The 17,911-nt window shown below is 56.8% G+C and overlaps 1 protein-coding gene across 4 annotated transcripts in view; it reads right to left on the bottom strand.

Annotated features, from left to right (window-relative positions):
• Nucleotides 1–1,110: 1,110 nt before the first annotated feature.
• NOL4L (nucleolar protein 4 like) overlaps nt 1,111–17,911 on the bottom strand; it is a 64,042-nt gene continuing 47,241 nt past the window's right edge. For all 4 annotated transcript variants that reach the window (XM_048321507.1, XM_048321509.1, XM_048321508.1 and 1 more), the window contains 6 exons: nt 10,603–10,874; nt 10,003–10,188; nt 9,732–9,923; nt 9,527–9,649; nt 9,059–9,260; nt 1,111–6,229 (listed from right to left, as the gene is read on the bottom strand). In XM_048321507.1, the coding sequence (XP_048177464.1) occupies nt 6,030–6,229; nt 9,059–9,260; nt 9,527–9,649; nt 9,732–9,923; nt 10,003–10,188; nt 10,603–10,874 (1,175 nt within the window). In that variant the 3' untranslated portion in view covers nt 1,111–6,029. The remainder of the gene's footprint in view (nt 6,230–9,058; nt 9,261–9,526; nt 9,650–9,731; nt 9,924–10,002; nt 10,189–10,602; nt 10,875–17,911) is intronic.

The following is a 17,911-nucleotide window of genomic DNA, read 5'->3' as shown; positions in this document are numbered from 1 at the left end:
ATAAGATGGATTGTGATGTTATGTGCCTGGGTTCTCACTGCGTGGACATTCTGAACGGTGAGCAGGGATCTCCTGCCTGGGGCTGTGGGAGTGCCAAGATCCGTGTGGTGACACAGTCCCCGACTTCCTGGCATTCCACAGCGCAGAACAGCAGCGATGGCCTCATACAGGGAGCCAGGGCTGGGGCAGTGGATGGTCTGGCACCAGCTTTTTGGGGAGAAAAAAGGCTTTTGTGGTTTTTGGTGGTTCATTGATGTTCTGACTCTGGCAGGCTGCACAGAGTGTAGTTAAAGATACCTGGATAATCTAAGTAAACTGAATAAGGGGAATGCAAAAAATGAGTTGTTACTTAGCCAAGCTTTAACATGCAGTAATTAATCCTTCCCTGTTTTATTGGGATGTGGGGTGATGGCATCAGGATTAGCTACCTCTGGAACAAGGGAGCTTGGGGGTCTCAAGAGTAAAACCCATTAACATCAGAATTTCACAAAGAGCAAGTACCCTTTTTTTCTTTTTTTCCCCTCTCTGTGATATTTGTGTGCCAAGTAACAGATTTTCTCTCTCCCAGCCCAGCTGCTGTTTGGCTCTGGCTCTGCCGTGCTCGGCAGGGCCATCTGCAGGCATGGGGACATCCTGAGTCAGTCCGGCCACGGGGCTGTGGAGGCCTTAGCAGGTGATGCCAACTGGTTTGCAGCTGGTGGGGCCCGGCACTGCTTCTCCCCGTGGCTTGCAGCCCTCTTCCTTGCTCCCTTGGAAATCTGGAACCAAAGCTCAGCCCGAGGCTCGGTCATAGACCCAACGGTGTCAGGGACACAGGGCCACCAGTGCTGTGCTGCCAGACATTAATGAATTCTGCGGATGCTCCATTTGGGATGTGCTGTCCCAGGTGATCGTTTACAAGCACGAACACTCAGGTGGGTCCTCCTGGCCTCGGTCCCAGCTGCAGCCGCAGCAAATCCCAGGAAGGGGCAGCCCATCCGCCTGGCCAGCCGGCACCCCCACACCCCTGGGCAGCTGCGTTTCCATGGGAGCTGCAAACCCTTTGGACCCTCCGGGTCTCCGGACGGTCAAACCAGGAGATGGTATCTATACAGCGCTTGAAGAGGAACATTTATGGATGCAAAGGTTTATTATACTTAGTGAATAAAGCTGATAACGAAAAATCAGTATTTTCCATGAGGGAGAACTTCGCACAAACTTCAATGAAAACTTTTTTTTTTTTTCTTTTTTTTTCTCACAAAAACCAGACACTTCACAAAATTAATTTTGTCAAAATATAAGTTAAGCATAAAACTGGTGCCTTGCCCCCTTTGTGAGTGCTGCCACTGCTCTCTCTGGTACCCATGCTGTCTGTTACGGAATGGAAAGCACAGCTTATGTCAACAGGACTGAGAGATGTTTTGGTTTTTTTACTTCCTTTAAACACCTAAATTTAGATCCCGCTCTGGTGACTGATGGCACCGACCTCTCGCACAGGGGCTGGGGCGAGGGGCAGCGCTGGGGCCAGCAGCACCCAGCGGGGCTCGACAGTGGAGGAGAAAGCCCTTTTTGTTATACAGTGTTTATTAAGTAGATTCAGTCTTATATATGATATACAGATTCAAAAGAAAAAAAAAAAGGATTCCACATACTTATGAAATCAGTGCATTTAGCAAGTAATACCATGGAGATAACAGCTCGATTAACAGCTCATTGGTCTTTGTTAAGTGAGGGGACAGGGAGTTGGCCTGTGCTAATCATTCCACAAACAGAACAGAATTAAGTTGCATCACATATATAATAGACACACATTCTAAGAATTAAAATATTAAGCCACATTTACTGGAAAAATCCACAGTATATAACACAAATAACTCTTATCAAGCTCGTTGAGGAGGAAGTGCTCATCTGCTTAAGAGCCACATGAAGTTGCATAGGTGCCTATCTGCAAAACTATCATTTCCAAAGGAATCAATTGATTAAGCAATAAAGTGTCACCTTAGAAGCTGGATTAAGTGCCATACACTTTCTATCTGAGCCCTCGGGAAAGCACCAGCTTCCCAAAGAGCCTCTTCTGCCTCGTTGGGAGCCTCCCGCGGGACCGCGCTCCCACCCTCCACCCCAAGCCAGCGGCCGGCTTGGGCGAGCTCACCCCTTCCCTAAAGTATTCCCAATTCTGCTCAGGAGTGTTTTCCCCCTGCTCCCTCCGCTGCTCCCCTACATCAGTTGGATCCTACGGGCAGCGCCGCCTTCCCGCCCATGTGGGAGCAGGAGGAGGAGGAGGAGGAGGATGGGGAGGCAGCAGCACTGCCCAGACCTGGTGCTTCAGAGCTCCGGATCAGCTCCCGATTGGAATTGCAGCCGATCCGTGCAACTACCAGGGAAAAAGAATACAACAGCTTGTGCAAAACCCAAAATTGCTTAAAGGGTGTCTGGGTTTGGTGGGGTGTCCCTCGGGGCGGGCGCGTGTCGGTGGGTGGGTGAGGCTGTGGCTGGGTTAAGCAGACGAACTGGGTGAGGGGCAGCTTCCTCTTCAACAGCAGGTCTGGCAGAACACACGGGGTCGGGAGTTCTGTACATGTAAACAGTACACTTTCACTGAGTCCAAAATTAGGAGCAAAAATACAAAGGTTCACATTGGTCGTAGGTAGATACAGGCGAAGAACTGAGCTGTACAGCTCCGAAACAACCGAACAAAAGTTTCTAAAGCACCACTAAATTATATAAAAATCAGACCATGGACGGATTGTAGTTGGTGTCTGGTGAAATACTATGCTACCTTGTAAAAAGTTTTACAAAAAATTACAAATCAAAAGTATATTAACCCTCTGAGTTCAAAGCAGCATTTTTTTTTTCATGAACTGGTACTAAATCCGACGGCCACTCCGGGAGTGAAGTGGCCCTTGGGATCAGGGAGGTACAAGTTACGTCTGCTCACAACCCCGGGAACGCTCTCCCATAGAGAAACAGCGTCATGGGAACCGCATGTCCAGGGCAGGATGGGTGTGTTGAAATAAAATTAAATTAAAAAAAAAAAATCTCTTTTTTCGACCAGTGATCAGCTTTTCTTAACCAAACCCAAGACCATCCAGACCATTTGCTAACCCAGCATTCTCCTTCCACCTCTCAGATATCTGGAAAGCCAGTGTATTCTGCTCCTGCTTGTTCCTTCTTGTTGAGAACACGGACTAGCAATTCCTGACCCCGTCCTGCCCAGTGAGAGCGCAGGAATGTGGCTGTGAACAGTCCTGGAGCACAGGGAGCCACGGTGGAGCACGGAGCAGCTGCAGAGCACGGAGATGTCTGTGGAGCTCATGCCAAAGGAACCAGAACGCTGTGGCTCACAGAATAAAAAAAGGAAAAAAAAAAAAAAAAAGAAGAAAAAAGATCCCTGACAGAAATTCGGAGTCAATCCCGTTTGTTTCATAACTTGTCCCAGATGTGGCTGTCACCAGGGCTTTGGGAATCTGAGTTTGTACCATTCAGCTGCAGGCTACAAACATCAGGTGCTGGGACAGGGCGGTGGTGGGCACCCTCCTGCACAACGCGGCCTCGGTGTCCTCTACAGCAGTTTGACCACGTGTGAGAGCTCCTGAACTTCCACATGTGCCGAGACAGGTTCAGAGGTGATCGGGAATGACTTGGATAAATAAAACTTAACCCAACTGTGGCTGTTGGTGGTCTGTCCATGTGCCCCCGGGGTTACCTCTGTTTCAGTACAAACGGATGGCAAACTTATGGCTAAAGGTTCCGCTGCCTCTGCCGAGGAGAGAGGCACCGGTGTGGGTGGGAGACCACGGAGAGGGAGAATCCCGGGACAGCGATTGTCTCTGCCTCTCCTGCCTGAACGGTAAGACTTTCACAAATGGCTGCAGTTACAGATTTTGTCAAAGGTTTGTTACTTCATGGTATTCACACAAAAATAAATATTTACATAAATTCCAAGTATGGGAGGATGCAGTGGACAAACCAAGCAGGCTTGTGAAGTGCTGGGGAAAATGTTAAGTCTGAGCCCTGGCTGGGGGCTGGCGTCCCCGGGGCCCCCTCCCCGTGTTCCGCTGCTGCGGGCAGGAGGGGATGGGTGTGGCCACGATGCTCCCGGTTCCAGCACCGGCTCAGGTCTAAGAGCCACCACCTCGTCTCTGCACTGACCCCTCAGCTGCACCCCGCGGCCAGGGGCTGGGTCCCTTTTCTCCAAATGCTATGGAAAGTTTAAGGTTTGGGGAAAACAGTCAATGCAACGCTTGGTCCCTTCTGCTGTGGGGCCAGGCACATCTGGCCTCAGGAGCCAGCAGCTTTTTCTGTTCTAAGACCAGGGTAGTTTTGCTTCTCTTTCCAGTGTGTGGAGCATCATGGGGTACAGAGGGTACAGGGGAACTTCCCGGGCCTGCTCCTGGCCAGACCAAGGCTGCTCAAGCCTGTGCCACCAGCGTTGGCCCCTGGAGCAGCAGCCCCTGGCCGCTGGCTCTGAGTGGCTAAAAAATAAGATAAAAGCTGGCTCCCAACTGAGAAAGTTTCTACCTACAAAACAGCTTTACACTTATCGAATTTCTATCTCATGGTGTGGACTTCAGCCAAGTGGGGGGGCTGCGGGGGGCGGGGAGCAGCGGGACCCTCGCCGGTCTCTGCACAGCTCCAGAGCACGTTGCATTGCTGGGCTGGGCTCAGCACCCCTGGCCGGAGCGAGGTCCCTGGGTTAGCAGCACTGGCAGTAGGTATTGCACTGAGCAAAACGAAGTGCATCGTTGGGGGGGTGGAAACAGGGCAGAATGGTCATCGGACTACGGTTCTTCCACACTTTGGGAACTGTGGGCTTGTTCCAGGACTGTGAGCAGGGAGAGGGAAGGATCCTGGCCCCCGGAGAGGACTTTGTCAGTTCTGCTGCTCAATGCTGCCCGTCTCTCCTGCAGAAACAGGCGGTCACCACTCCAGCTCACCTTCGGGGTGAGCCCTGGGGCCACCCTGCCTCACACACCCGTGGGGCCCGGGCGGTTCCTCTTCGGTGCTACCCCGGGGCTGGCTGCGGACGGAGCGGAGCGCACGGCCGGGCACAGCAGGACTCCAGCCGGAGGTTCCAGCCTCCTCGGCACGATCCCCATGTCTGCAACACTCACCGTCCCCCAGGACTGGCGCGGCCAGTCCTGGAAGAAGCCCACAATGGAGTGTGAGGTAGAGTACGGATGGTGACCACAAGACAGTGTTTCTCAGGTATCTCCTTCCTTTCCTCCTTCCTTCTCTTATCTGCAATGACTTTAATGAGTGCGAGGTGTCCTTCCAGCTGGAGGTCTGCTGAGCTTGCCAAGTCTCTGCGGGAGGTTCAGACCCCACTGCTGCTACGGGACCCCTTAGAACAAAGGCCTAAGCAGGACGCTTGCGCTGCTGTTCAGCTCCCAACTACGCTCACTGGAGGCTGAGCAGCCTCGATGTAAAGGGCTGGATGGCAAACTTGCTCCTTGTGGGACAAGGGTTCACCAGAGAAACAGGCAGAGCTGCCTGGAAATTAGTAGTGTAGTGATATGGAATGTGTTATTTCACAGGAATAAATTCCTTCTGATCAGACAGACAAAAAACTGGCAATCTGTACAAACTCAAAAGAATCCATTTTCAGAAAAATAAATTACTAAGGGGAGAGGAGGGTCCATTTCTCAATAAATATGTGATTCAGCTCACCTAAGACTTGGAAATTATCCGCGGATGGGAATCTAACATTTGGGTCCACAAAGGTTATTCTAAATACATCTGCAGCCCCAAACCTCCCCAGGCTCCCTTCTGCCCTTCAAAGTCCCACATCCTTCCAAGCTGCAGGGTTGGCTTCTGGTCAGCCGGAGGCACTGGTGTTGGTACGGTTCCAAAACGTGTCCTTGTGCCTGAAGTCCCAGGTGCTTGGAGTGTAAAAGAGAACAGGTCTTTTGGATCCCACCTTCTAAAACTACATGTGCCCACCGCGTGGCGGGAGGACGATGGTGGTCCTGAGCAGGACACCGCCAGGAGCCTCTTTCTAGCAGGTATAAATTGTCTTCTCGACCGAGGAGTGATGCAGACACAGGGAGTCAGTTCTGCTGTAAAATGAGGTTTTCCAGTTCGTCTGCAGAGCGGAGCAGGAATGCCGCCGACTCCCGGTATCCGGCGATGAGCTGCCGCACGGCGCTGATCTCTGTGGGGCTGAGCTGGGCCGCCTGCATGCCCCGGCTGGTGCTGTTGGAGGGGGCTGTGCTGGAGGCCCCACCTTTCATGCTGAGATCAGTCGGACCTGCCAAGAAAAAGTGAGAGGGAAGCTCAGGCACGGCAACCTTTGCCATGCTCATCCTGTTGTGATTCCAGACCTCTGCACCACTTGGAAGATCCCCACAGTGCCCAGATAAGGTGAGGAGCTCCCGCTCCCAGACATCAGAGCAGCCACTCAGTGCCTCTGCAACAGGAACACAGGTCCAGAGGAGCCCACAGAGATGCTCCAAAGGCTGGAGCACCTCTCCTAGGGGGACAGGCTGAGGGAATTTGGGTTGTTCAGCCTGGAGAAGAGAAGCCTCTGGGGAGACTTGAGAGCCCCTTCCACCACCTAAAGGGGCTCCAAGAGAGCTGGAGAGGGACTTTGGACATTGGCATGGAGTGACAGAACAAGGGGCAACAGTTTCAACCTCACAAAGGGCAGGCTTAGATTGGATATTGGGATGAAATTCTTCCCTGTGAGGTGGTACGGCCCTGGCACAGGTTGCCCAGAGAAGATGTGGCTGCCCCATCCCTGGAAGTGTTCAAGGCCAGGTTGGAGAGGGCTTGGAGCAATCTGCTCTAGTGGAAAGTGTCCCTGCCTGTGGTAGGGGGTTGGAATGAACTCAACTTTACAGTTCCTTCCAACCCAAACAATTCTGTGATTCTATAAAGAGGTCTCAGAGCCATCATGACAGAAATCCCATCCTGCAGCCAGGCCCACAGCTCTGTGAAGAGAAGGTCTGCTGGGAGCTAAGCCAGCTCCTGAGGGCACCTGCCCCATCAAAATCACCTTCCAGGTTCTGGTTTTCCCTCTGCATATGGGGAGTAACATCCCACATGGGCTGTGCTTCCCTGGTTCATCTTGATGAGTGACCCCAGCAGGTAAAGGTAGGGGAAAAACCAGACCTAGCTTCATGTTGGACTAAGTAAGAGAAGCAAAACAAAGAGCAAGAACCACACAATCAACTGGAAATGAGGAGAGAAGAGCCAAGAGATGTACTAGAGATGTGACAGTAGTCAGGGAGAGGAGGCTGGTGAGGCTGCAGCCCGGAGGGAAGGAGAGAAGACACTGAACTAATCCCTGGGCTGTGAGCTGAAGTGTTGCAGGCGAATGGAGCAGTTGGTGATGCTTTGGGATGGCTGAGCTCCTGCTGGGTGGCCTGACACAGCCGTGGGACACTGAGCAAGGACCGGTGTTGTGGCTGTTTGCAAACCGGGATGGGAGAGTTCAGCTGCCCCCAAGTCCAGGTGGGTGCCACTGGTGATGGTAGCAGGGAGGGGAGCTCATCACCCCGGGAGGAATGGAAAGCATCCAAGGAAAGCAATGCTGGAGCTGCGGGAGGAGCAGCACCAGCAGAAGTGTTCCATGCCAGGAGAACCAGAGCTTCAAAGCAGGGGAGGAGGAGGAAAAGGAGGAGGAGGAGAAGAAGGAGGAGGAGGCTCTCATGCGAAAGCAATTTCACTGGACAGAAAAGGCAGCAGTAAACTGAGCCTGAGCCTGTTTCCCGGCTCACCAAGGGGGAAGGAGCTGGGAGCAGGGATGTGGGCCTGAGCAAGAATTGCCTGAGGTGGGGGATGGAGGGTGAAGACACTTCTGGGCAGCAAAGCCCTGCGGGCCTCTGCTCAGAGGGAGGAGAAGACGCAGCTCCTTGCAAGAGTACTCTTCCCTCTAAAGGACTGGGCAAGAGCTTGGGAAAAAGAGAACTGCAAAACAGAGGTTTAAAAATCCCCTAGAAAGAAAGAAGGCGAGGTGCTGCTGGCTGCTGTGCACCCAGGGCCTGATTGCTCCTCCTGGGGCTGCTCAGGGACCTTCCTGCATGTTCACTGTCTCACGTGGAGGGGCCAAAGGAGGGTGCCTGGCAGTGGGGGGCCGGGTGCCTGTGCTGCTCTGGGGAGGAACCATTGCTGTGAGGATTAGGTCTCAGCAGCTGGAGGCTGGGACGGGATCTTTATTCAGGGTTAAGAAGCATTAGGAAGGGATGATAAGAGTTAATCCCAGACAGGCATCTCTCAGGCCTCCGGAAATCACATCCTTCCAAATCCTGGCTCCCGTCGGGGTGGGCTGGGGCTGGAGCCCAGAGAGAGGGCACCAGGACAGGCCACGGCAACCAGGGGATTGTGGAAGGACTGGACAAGGACTGGCAAGGGATCCAGCCCCTCCTGCCACCACTGCTGCAGGACAGAGCCAGAGGGAACACTTGGTCTCATCCTATGCCTCTTGCCCCAGGGGTGGGCGAGTCACCAGGTACCTTGGAGCCTTCCTGTGTGCCCTGCTCAGGCCCAGGACACTCTGCTCTGTTCACTTGCTCCTAACCTCAAGCTCTGCCTATGCTCTCCTTCTGCCCTTCCACCCTGCAGCATCAGTTCTGTTTTCTCAACTGTTCCCAGGCAGTCCCCAGCCCCTCAGAGCCCTCCTGAGCTGTGGCAGGAGCTGGCTGTGCCCCCCACCCTGTCCATATCCCTGAGAGCAGAACGGCTCATACCAGCAGGAGATCAGGGCAGTGATAGGCACCCGCCCCTGTTAATAATTAACAGAGAATCTGGTACATATTCTCCTTTTTTTTTAAGTGACACTCCTTCCCTCCACCAGTACCACCCAAACCGTCCTTCCAAGCGCAGTTCAACAATTAACCACCTGCTGATGATGTGAGCAGAGCCACCAGACAGAAGGGACAAGAGGGGATTTTGGAGCAGCTCTGTGCAGTGGTGGGAGAGATGCTGCCACGACTGGACTCTGTGGGAGCTGCGGGAGCAGCCCCTGCCTCCCCTCCAGCAACCAGCTCAGCTCCACAAGGGGGGATGCCAGAAGCCCCTGGGGCGCTGCCCGGGCATGGCAGGGTGGGCTCCCTGTGCCCCTGGCGCTGCCACTTACCGTTACTGTGGTTGCCTGTCTGGAGGGAGGCGGGGGGCTGCAGGCTGCCCCCCAAGGACCCGTAGCCACGGTAGCTGTAGTTCAGGCTTCCATTGATGTAGACCGGGTCTTGGGAGTAAGATGACGCTGGCAGTGAGTAGGAGGAGTGGGTGATGGCTGTGGAGTCTCTGGAGTGCTGCTTGTCTAGAGCGATCGGTTCGTCCTGCACAGGGGAAACACAGACTTACTCCAGTGAGGAGCCTGGCTCTCCTCTGCAGCCAGCAGGATGGACAGTGCAGGGATGCCTGGTGCCCTGTGGCTGCAGTGTGGCCAGTCCAAACCAGCATTCCCATCCCCACTGGCCTGAGTCACAGGACACACCATGGGGTTCCGTTCTGCAGCCCCTCAGACTTTTAAAAAGACTTTTGACCCCACCATAGGACACTGCCAGTTCTGTCCCTCGCCCACCTGCAACTGCCAGCACCGTACCTGGGAGGTCTGGTAGATCTCCAGCCGCATCCTCTTGGCTGCTTTCCGCGTTTCGCTCTCGCAGGCAGCAGCCAGGATGTTCTCCGCCATGGCCGAGGTCAGGTGAGGCGGCGTGGGCCTGGTCTGCAGGGACACAAGCAGAGAGGATGCTCAGGGATGTGCTGCCCTGGGTGCTGGGACAACAGGCACTGGAACAGCCACTCACCATCTCCATCCCGTTCTTCTTCATACGGCGGCAGGACTTGAGGTAGGTGCGGATGCGCTTGCGCGCCCGCTCCTGGAACTCGGGGAACTGCCGGCTGCAGGACTCGATGATGGCCTGGATCTTCTCCTTGGGCTGCTTGGAGATGGGAACCATCCGGTCCAGGTTCTCGTCCACGAAAAGGCGCACGAACATCTGCAAATGAGAAGACAGGTGGTGGGAACCCTGACATGGAAGGCAGTCAGGCTCACCCTCCCCATGGAGCTCTCCTTACATTGAAGGCCTTTAGCCTCTCTGGGTCCATCCCCTCCGAGTCATTAATCTTATCATTGTCTTCATGGTCATCGTGGTCATCATCATCTTCGTCGGCCGTGGGGGCCCTGCCGACCGTCAGGTCCTCGGGGCAGCCGCTCACCTCTGTCTTGATGGAGTCGTAGCTGCCAGAGCTGTATGGGGGGGACTGAGGGGAGACAGGGATTACCACCAGCAGCTCCTACCTCATGCACCTGCCCTTTCTCCTTGTCTCACTGCATCTGTCCCCTCTCCCAAAGGCCCCCCTGCAACCCAGGGAGATGAACCCATGGTCAGGCTCCCCTGCGTGTCACCTCCTGCCTGCTTTGGGCTGGGGGGAACATGGTGGCCTCAGTGAACCTGTGATAGCCTGATGGCCCAATGGCAGCTTTGGCTGGTTGGGGCCACGGCTCTGCCTGATCCTCTGGGAAACATTGCCTGACCCAGCAGAAATGGGCTCCTCCTCACATGGTGGCCGTGGCATAGCCGGTCAGTGGTGAGGTGAGCCCACTGCAGCGCCCAGCTCTGGGGCAGCTGGGGTGTGGGGATGGCCCTGGTTCACCCAGACCATCCTGGGCCGTACCTCTGCCGTGGTCTTCACCGCGTACTTGACCCTGCTGCGCAGCCCATCGGCACTGCAGCTGTCAGACTGGTAGGAAGGGGTGACGTGGGCAGGCGTGAGCTTGTCGCACAGGTTGATGGGCTGGTCGTCGGCGGAGGCGGTGAAGTCCATGGGGGCTGCGGTGCCATTGCCGTTCATTTCGGGGAAGGCGCTGTCGCCCTGCGTGCTGCTGGAGGTGGAGGGGTTCAGGGTGGAGGAGCCATTCCCACTGCAGCTCTCTGACGAGGAGTCATCTGCAAAGAAGGATGTGTGGTCACCCCCTTGGCACCCTACGAACCACCTTCCCAAAGCTGCTCTGGGCTCACTTGGTGGCTGAGCTGCCACTGGGAGCCAGGCTGGCACTGCTGTGCTCTGGGCTCTGGGATGAAGCAGATGGAAGTACAGATGCTGGTGTCCACGCCTGCAAGGCATCGTCAGAGGGATCCACTCCCTCATCCCTCAAAGCCCGCCAGGTGCTGCTGTGCCCCATGCCCGAGCCACCCATCCCTCTGCAGGTGACAGTCCCTGTGCCTCCACCCTCGGCCATGGTGCCTGGGCTTGAATAAGAACTTTGGAATTTGGTCCTTTTCGGTTTCTGTTTGCATTGCAGGGAGGAGAAAGGGGCACTGCCTCTCCCTGCCAGGTCCCCTGCCGTCCTCCTGGCCCAGTTTGGGGCTGGGTGCGGTGGGAAGTGACGAGTTCCAGCACTGGTGGTTCAGGGATATGCAGCTGCGCAGAGTGCTGGGCCACGGGGATGACCCATGAAGACAAGCTCACTTGGGTGGGAAAACCCTGAATCCATGGTGCTGGAAGCACCATTAGGAGCTCTGCTCACAGCTGGCACACCACTCAGCAAGGGCCCTCCTTGGCACGCTGCTGCAGGGAGGGGACAGGCTGCACGATGTCCTTCCTGCCTCACTCAAAGCCCAAGTGACCTACACCCTACATGGGCACTGCTGTTCCCGGTTTCCACATGCCCTAGAGCCATCCCTACAGCATATCCGTGGCCCTTCACCACCACACAAACAGGTCAGGGCCCTGGCAGTGGTGGTGCCACGCACACCCAGTGCACAGATCTTTCTTGGTTGCATTCACACCCCAGGACCTGGCACCATCCCCCTGCCTGTGCCTGCTCCCACCACGGCGGCTCCCAAAGAACAGCCCAGCAGCGGCAGAGAGCCCGGCACTGCCTGCACCCACCCTGCCCGCACCTGGCCAGGGAGCCCAGCCCTGGGGCCAGGCACGACATTTCAAACTGCTCAGCCTGTTCCCTTCCCTCCCCCTCGCCGCAGTAAATCCTTTATTTCATTAGGTGCCTCCGCGAGAGGGAAAGGGCGAAGCACGTGGGAGCCGCTTCCTGCGCCAGCGTGCGCCGGGCGCTGAACAAAGAAGCTGTCGGCAGCGACGAGCAGATGGCTGTCCCCGCGCCCGGCCCGGCCACCGCGGGACAATGGGCCGGGGCTGTGGGGCGGCTGCAGCCCCGCGCTGGTGGCTCCTGGCACATGGGCGCCAGGTCCAAAGGTGTGCGGGTGCAGGGCGGCGGGATAGTGCTGCCATCCACCCTCCTCCTCCTCCTCCTCCTCCTCCTCCCCCTGCCAGCACCTGCGGGAAACTTTCCTGTGAGGCTGGGCGAGTGCTGCGGTGACCCTGCCGCGGCCCAGGACTTTGTATCCCTTAAAATAAACACACTTGAACACACTCGGGCATCCAAGCTGACTGTGGGGCCGGCTGCCGCAGTGTGTCCCCAGCCGCCCCGCCACGGGCGCCAGCGCTCGCTGCCCAGCCTCGCGCCTGCGCCAAGGCGGCTCCTGGCCCCATGAGCCCCTAAATTAAAAGGTCCCCATTGGAGCTCCCTGCTCAGCAGAGCTCCCTCCCCCTCCTTTCCCTTGCGCTGATCCACTTACTCGTCTGAGTGATGACCAGAGCTGACCTAATCCCCGGGGTGGTGTTTATGTGCCGGGTGCTCTGAGCCCGTGGCAGGCATCACCCGTCCCACCACTGGGCTGGGTCCTGGCAAAAGCCCTTGGTCCCAACCAGCTCTGTGTGCCAGGGAGTGCGGGGCTCCAGAGGGGCTCAGCAGCCAGCACTTATCCAGGGGAACCCTCCAAGCCACCTCCCCAAAATGAGCTCCGGTCTCCTGTCCCAGTGTTGCAATGGTGGGGCTGCAGTGAGTGGCTGCATCCCAGACCATGTCCACAGGCTTCTGCTGCATCTGGAGAGGCAGGATGTTGGGACACTGCCACCTCCTGCCCCCACACCCCTCCTGGCCCAGGGCACTGGTCTGGTGCTGAGCCCCCCAGGGTTCTGCTGTCCCTCGGCACGGGTGCAGGAGCAATGCTGGCTTGGCTGTGGCTCCAGCAGGAGCAGGCAGGTGGCCGGGGGCACACAGGCCTCCCTGCCCAGGATGGCGGCTGTCCCTCCCCCAGCACTGTTCTCTGCGCCAGGGGAGATGGGGCTCCCAGAGGGAGGCTCCAGTCTCATCCAGCGATGCCTCTCGGAAGGATTAAGGAGAATTATTCCCGTGCACAGAGGCACAAGCTGTAGGCCAGGCCCTGCCATCGGCCCGGGCACAGCCACAGCAACAGCGCAGGGCCAATCGGCGCTGTGACCAGGATGATGGTGGGGACCTCCTCCCTCAGCTCCTCGGCAGCCCCTGGCATGGCCGCCTGCACCAGCAAGGCTGGGGGCCCACCATGGCACAAAACCTCTGCCAGGCAAGGGCACCAAGAGAGGCGTCACCTGGGAGAAGGATGTGCAAGTGCCCTGAGCATTCCCAACCTGTCCTGCACATCCCCAAACCTGCCCTGGACATCCCCAACCTCCTCTGGGCACCCCTGCAGGGATGAAAGCATCCCCAACCTGCTGTGAGCATCCCCAACCTATCCCAGACACCCCGAATCTGCCTTAAGTACCCCCACTCCACCCTGGACATCCCACTCTGCCCTTGTCCATCCACCTCCACCCTCCTCACAGCCCCCAACTCTGGCCCCCCATTCCTGTAGGCGGTGACAGTCCTGCACTGGCTGCTGACACCGGACAGGATCCTGGGGGAGACACCTGGACCGCCCCAATTTCTCCATGTCTCAGGTTTTCTTTTGTGTCACACAAAACACACACAGCAGCAGCTGCACATCAGGTTTCCACCGGATGCTGCTGCATTTACGAACCCTGGGTTTGCTACAGGCAAAAGATATTGCAAACAAAGAGGAAGATGTCTCTAGGAACCTGCCAGGTGGGATAAAAAAATGGAATGGGAATCTAGTATCAGCAGCCAGCACCTACTAAAAGAACCATTTAGTTTATACAAGGATGGATGTACATAAATAATGAGGTTTTTAAACCCATGAGCTACAGATATTTTCTTATTTCTGTATTTTTACGTGTTAGGCTCTCCCAGAAGCTCCGCACACAAAGTGTTGGGTTAATCTCAGTATTGTGAGCAGAGAAATGGCCACAAATTCAAATTGGTGAGTGGGAATAGCCTCAGCCAGCTTGAAAATGGTCAGGAGGGAGCTGCAGTCTCCTTTTTGGGATGGATGAGACAGGTATGGGGATGGGGATGGGGATGGTCAGCTTCACTAGGGTATCTCCAGCCCACAGCCATTCTTGAAAGGAGCTGGGGCACCCCACAGCAAAGTGGGACCTGGGGGAGAGGGAGAAGAAGCGCTCCCACCTTGGGTGCTAGGACCAGATGTAGGCTCCTGTGTTGATTTGGCAGCTGTGTCAGGACTCTGAGCTGTGGTGGGGCTGTGTTGACCACACTCCATTTCGGCAAAACCCACCAAGCTCCGGAGCTTGGAGAGGTTTTCTGCATCTCCCAGCAGGGCCCAAAGCACATGTCAGGAGCAGGGCTCCAGCAGCAGCAGGCGAGCAAGGCCAGGCTGCGCAGCCATGAATATATTCATTATCAACCAGCACGAGCCTGGTGAGCTCCCTGCTCGCGGCTGGAGCTTGGCTGCACGAGGAGCCCCTCTAATGAGGATAATTGGGAGCCCCCCTGCTCCACCCCCGTGCCCTAATTGAAGCAGATGGAACTGCAAAAACAATGTCACTTCTAACCGGTTTGATCTTTCGGTTGGAAAACGGGACTATCTCGTTCTCCCGTTTAATCCCCTCGAGCTGGGGCTCCAGCGGGCTGGATGGAGGTGGAGCAGACCCTGGCACTGTGCGGGAGAGACTGATGAGGCTGGAGAGCCCAACAGAGGCAGCTGGCCCTGAGGTCCATGGAGTGCTGCCCTCTTCGTCCCCTCTGCAGAGGCCAGACCATGACAAGACACGTGGTGAGGCTGGAGAGGTGGCTGTGGGGGACCAGCCTTGTGCCTCTGCTGCAGCCCCGGCATCTCCCCGGCATCAGGCCAGGAGAGCAAGAAGTAAAATGGCTTCTTGGGCCGCGGTGCTGGGGGAGGAGGGGATCAGTCACTTATTAAATGAATTAATCAGGGCTCAGCGTTTTCATTTTGAAGAGGCTGCTGGATTATCCTTGATTTCTGTGGCGCTGGATTTGAGGAGATCAGGAGGGGAAGGGGCGATTTCCAACACCTGCTCCCCAGGAGATTTTACGGCGGGGAAGTGGTTGGGTTTAACGTCTCCGCCGGCGCAGGCCACCGCACCACTCTCCAGAGCAGAGTTAAAGATGAATGGGGCAAATTGTTCCTCCTCCTGTCACATCTCCAGAGCGGAGACAAAACCTCTTTTGACTCAGGAAACAATGAGCTTATGTAAGAGCCAGCAGCCCACGGAAACCTCGCCACAGCCCCGCACCACGCAGTGGGCCAGGGTCCACCCAGCTCTGCCCACATCCCACTGCCATGGGACCCTTGGCTGGCCTTGGGGCAGCCCTCCCTCGGCTGCTGCCCACCTGCCTGGGCAGTTGTGGGTGTCACAGCCACGCTGGGTCCCACCAATGACCCTTGGTGCCCCACGGACCGTCATGGATCCACCAGCCATGGCCCTGCCTGCTTTGCCTCCATGGGCAATGGCAGTAGTTCTGCCACACCTGAGTCTCCCTGTGGCTCCTGGGTGGGTCTGTCCCATTTCCAGCCTGCCGTGGCACCGGAAAAGGATGGAGCTGCACACCCAGCCTGGGAGTGGCTGTCAGGAGGGCACAGAGCATCCCACCGCTGCCCGCCTGGAACAACAGCCAGGAAGATGAAAAGTGCCATAAATTATTCACTCACAAAAGAGATGAGAAGGGCGAAGAAGGGGAGGAGGAAAGCCTGCGAGGAAGGGATACTTAATACAAATTAGAGAGACCGAGTGGGAATGGGGGCCCCATGGGGGGGCCACTGCTGGGTGTTTGTGCCACACTCACCAGGGGCAAGGGAGCAGCACTGCAGGGCTCCCACACCCATGACTGGTGGTGAGTGGCAGGAGAGGCCCTGGCCCCACACCGCTCAGGCAGTCAGAGCATGGAGCCCATTTTCTCCAGGTCCTGCCCAGCATTTTCCTCCAAGATGCATAAGAAAGAAAAAAGCAACGGGGCTGAGGGTCGCAGTGCACTGGGGCTGGCCAGGTTCCAGTTAAGATGCTCTATTTCCTGTCTTCCTTCGCCAACGCAAACCTCGTTATGTCCCAGACAAAGTGTCCACCCTCCACACTCCCTTCCTGGGTCCCTGCCTCGACCAGAGCCCTCGATGAGCCACACATCTGGCACGGCCGGACACAATGCGCGTCTGCAGGGAGAGCTTGGCCGGACAAGGCAGCGCTGTGCCGCCGCCTCCCTGTCCCTTGCCATGAAAGGTGCCCCCCAGTGCCGTCTCCCCCCAGCTCCACTGCCCAGCCCGAGGGAGCAGCTCCCTCCGGCACCGGGATCTCACCGCGCCAGCCCTGTGCTGGACATTTTCTCATGCACCAAAGCTCATCAGGTCCTGCTGCACAGAGCAGCCTTGTCACAAACACTCTGTCCCTCGGTTTTCCATTCTCCTCCCAACCACTGTCCCTTTCCTCCCACTGCCGCTCCTCCAGCCACCTTGCAGCTCAAGGAATGCTGAGCCAGGAGCTGGCCCTTGCTCTACATTGAGGAAGGAGGTGGCACAGACCAAGCCCCTCCTTGTGCCACTGGCAGCCACCTGGATCCTGCCGCAGGGAGGGGACACGCCGTGGCCCCATGCTGCCTGGGCACTGCCTCTCCCCATGCCAAACAAACGGGTTTGGTGGGTTTGGGCCGGATTCATGCCGAGCTGGTACCTGCAGCACAGACCTACCACCAAAGAGACACTGCTGTGCACCCCCAATCCTTTAGGGACTGTCCCTGAGCACTGCAGGGCTCACCCTGCTGTCCCCACTCACCCCCCTTTGGTTGGGGGTACTCAGTTTGGGGAGGAAGGGAGGGACAGAGGTGGTGCTGGCTGTCCATAGCCTGGTGATCATCTCTGCTCCAGAACAAGGAATAGACCCCCAAAACTTTGCTCAGTGCACCAGCAGGACAAACTGACTGACTCGGCAGTGCCTGCACCAGCCATGAGAGAGCTGGAGCCGAGCTCAGTGTACCAGGCTGGGAAAGCCACCACAGCCTCACAGCGTCCCTGCTGCACTCCTCAGCTTGGCTGCAGGGAAGGGAAACCTTCAAAGGACACCGCAAGGAAGGTGTTTATCACAGACCAGGGCCTTTGCTCGGGAGGAGCAGATGTGCCCCTGGAAGGGATGGGAATGGAGTCACCAGCCCAGACCGCTCAGGCGAAGCAGGGACACGTTTGTTGACTCCTGCTGTGGTGCCAGCATGGTGTGGGGACACCCTGGAGAAAGAGGAAATATATCCCTAAGGAAAACAAGGTTGCGTCCAGCTGTAGTAAGGCCTGGCTGCTGGTCCTAGTCTTGTTTAGAGCTCAGGCTTTAGGGGGCCAAAATTCAACACTGGTGCAAGAAGTCCTGAAAACAGTGAGGATTTTGCAGCCTCGGCTAAGCAAGTGTCTCGGGGCTCACAGGCCACCTCCTGCACTAGCCAGCCATCAGACAGCTGCCCATAGTCTGCTGGGCTCCCCCTGTGGCTTACAAAGGGTGTTTGTGTTCACCTGGAGCAGAGCTGGGCTGGCTGAGGAAAGCCCTGGGAGCTGTGTGACACCCAATGCTGCAGCCGTGACCCTGTGAGGGCACAGCGAGATGAGCACCACTGCCCCACGGCTGGGTGCCAGCTGTCAGAGGTGCAGCTGTGGACTTGGGGGGACATCACTTGGGGACAGAGCCTGGCTTTTGGTCAGCCCTTGGCAAGAGGCTGCTCCTCCCCAGAAAGCTCTGCTAGGCCGGTGGTCTAGGGTAGCTGGTGATGTGCAGCACACCGTGGGCATCTCATCAA

Source organism: Corvus hawaiiensis, chromosome 17, assembly GCF_020740725.1.
Source record: "Corvus hawaiiensis isolate bCorHaw1 chromosome 17, bCorHaw1.pri.cur, whole genome shotgun sequence".
Classification (NCBI taxonomy): domain Eukaryota; kingdom Metazoa; phylum Chordata; class Aves; order Passeriformes; family Corvidae; genus Corvus; species Corvus hawaiiensis.
The sequence above is the reverse complement of the archived record's forward strand: the minus strand, read 5'-3'. Positions and strand labels throughout refer to the sequence as shown.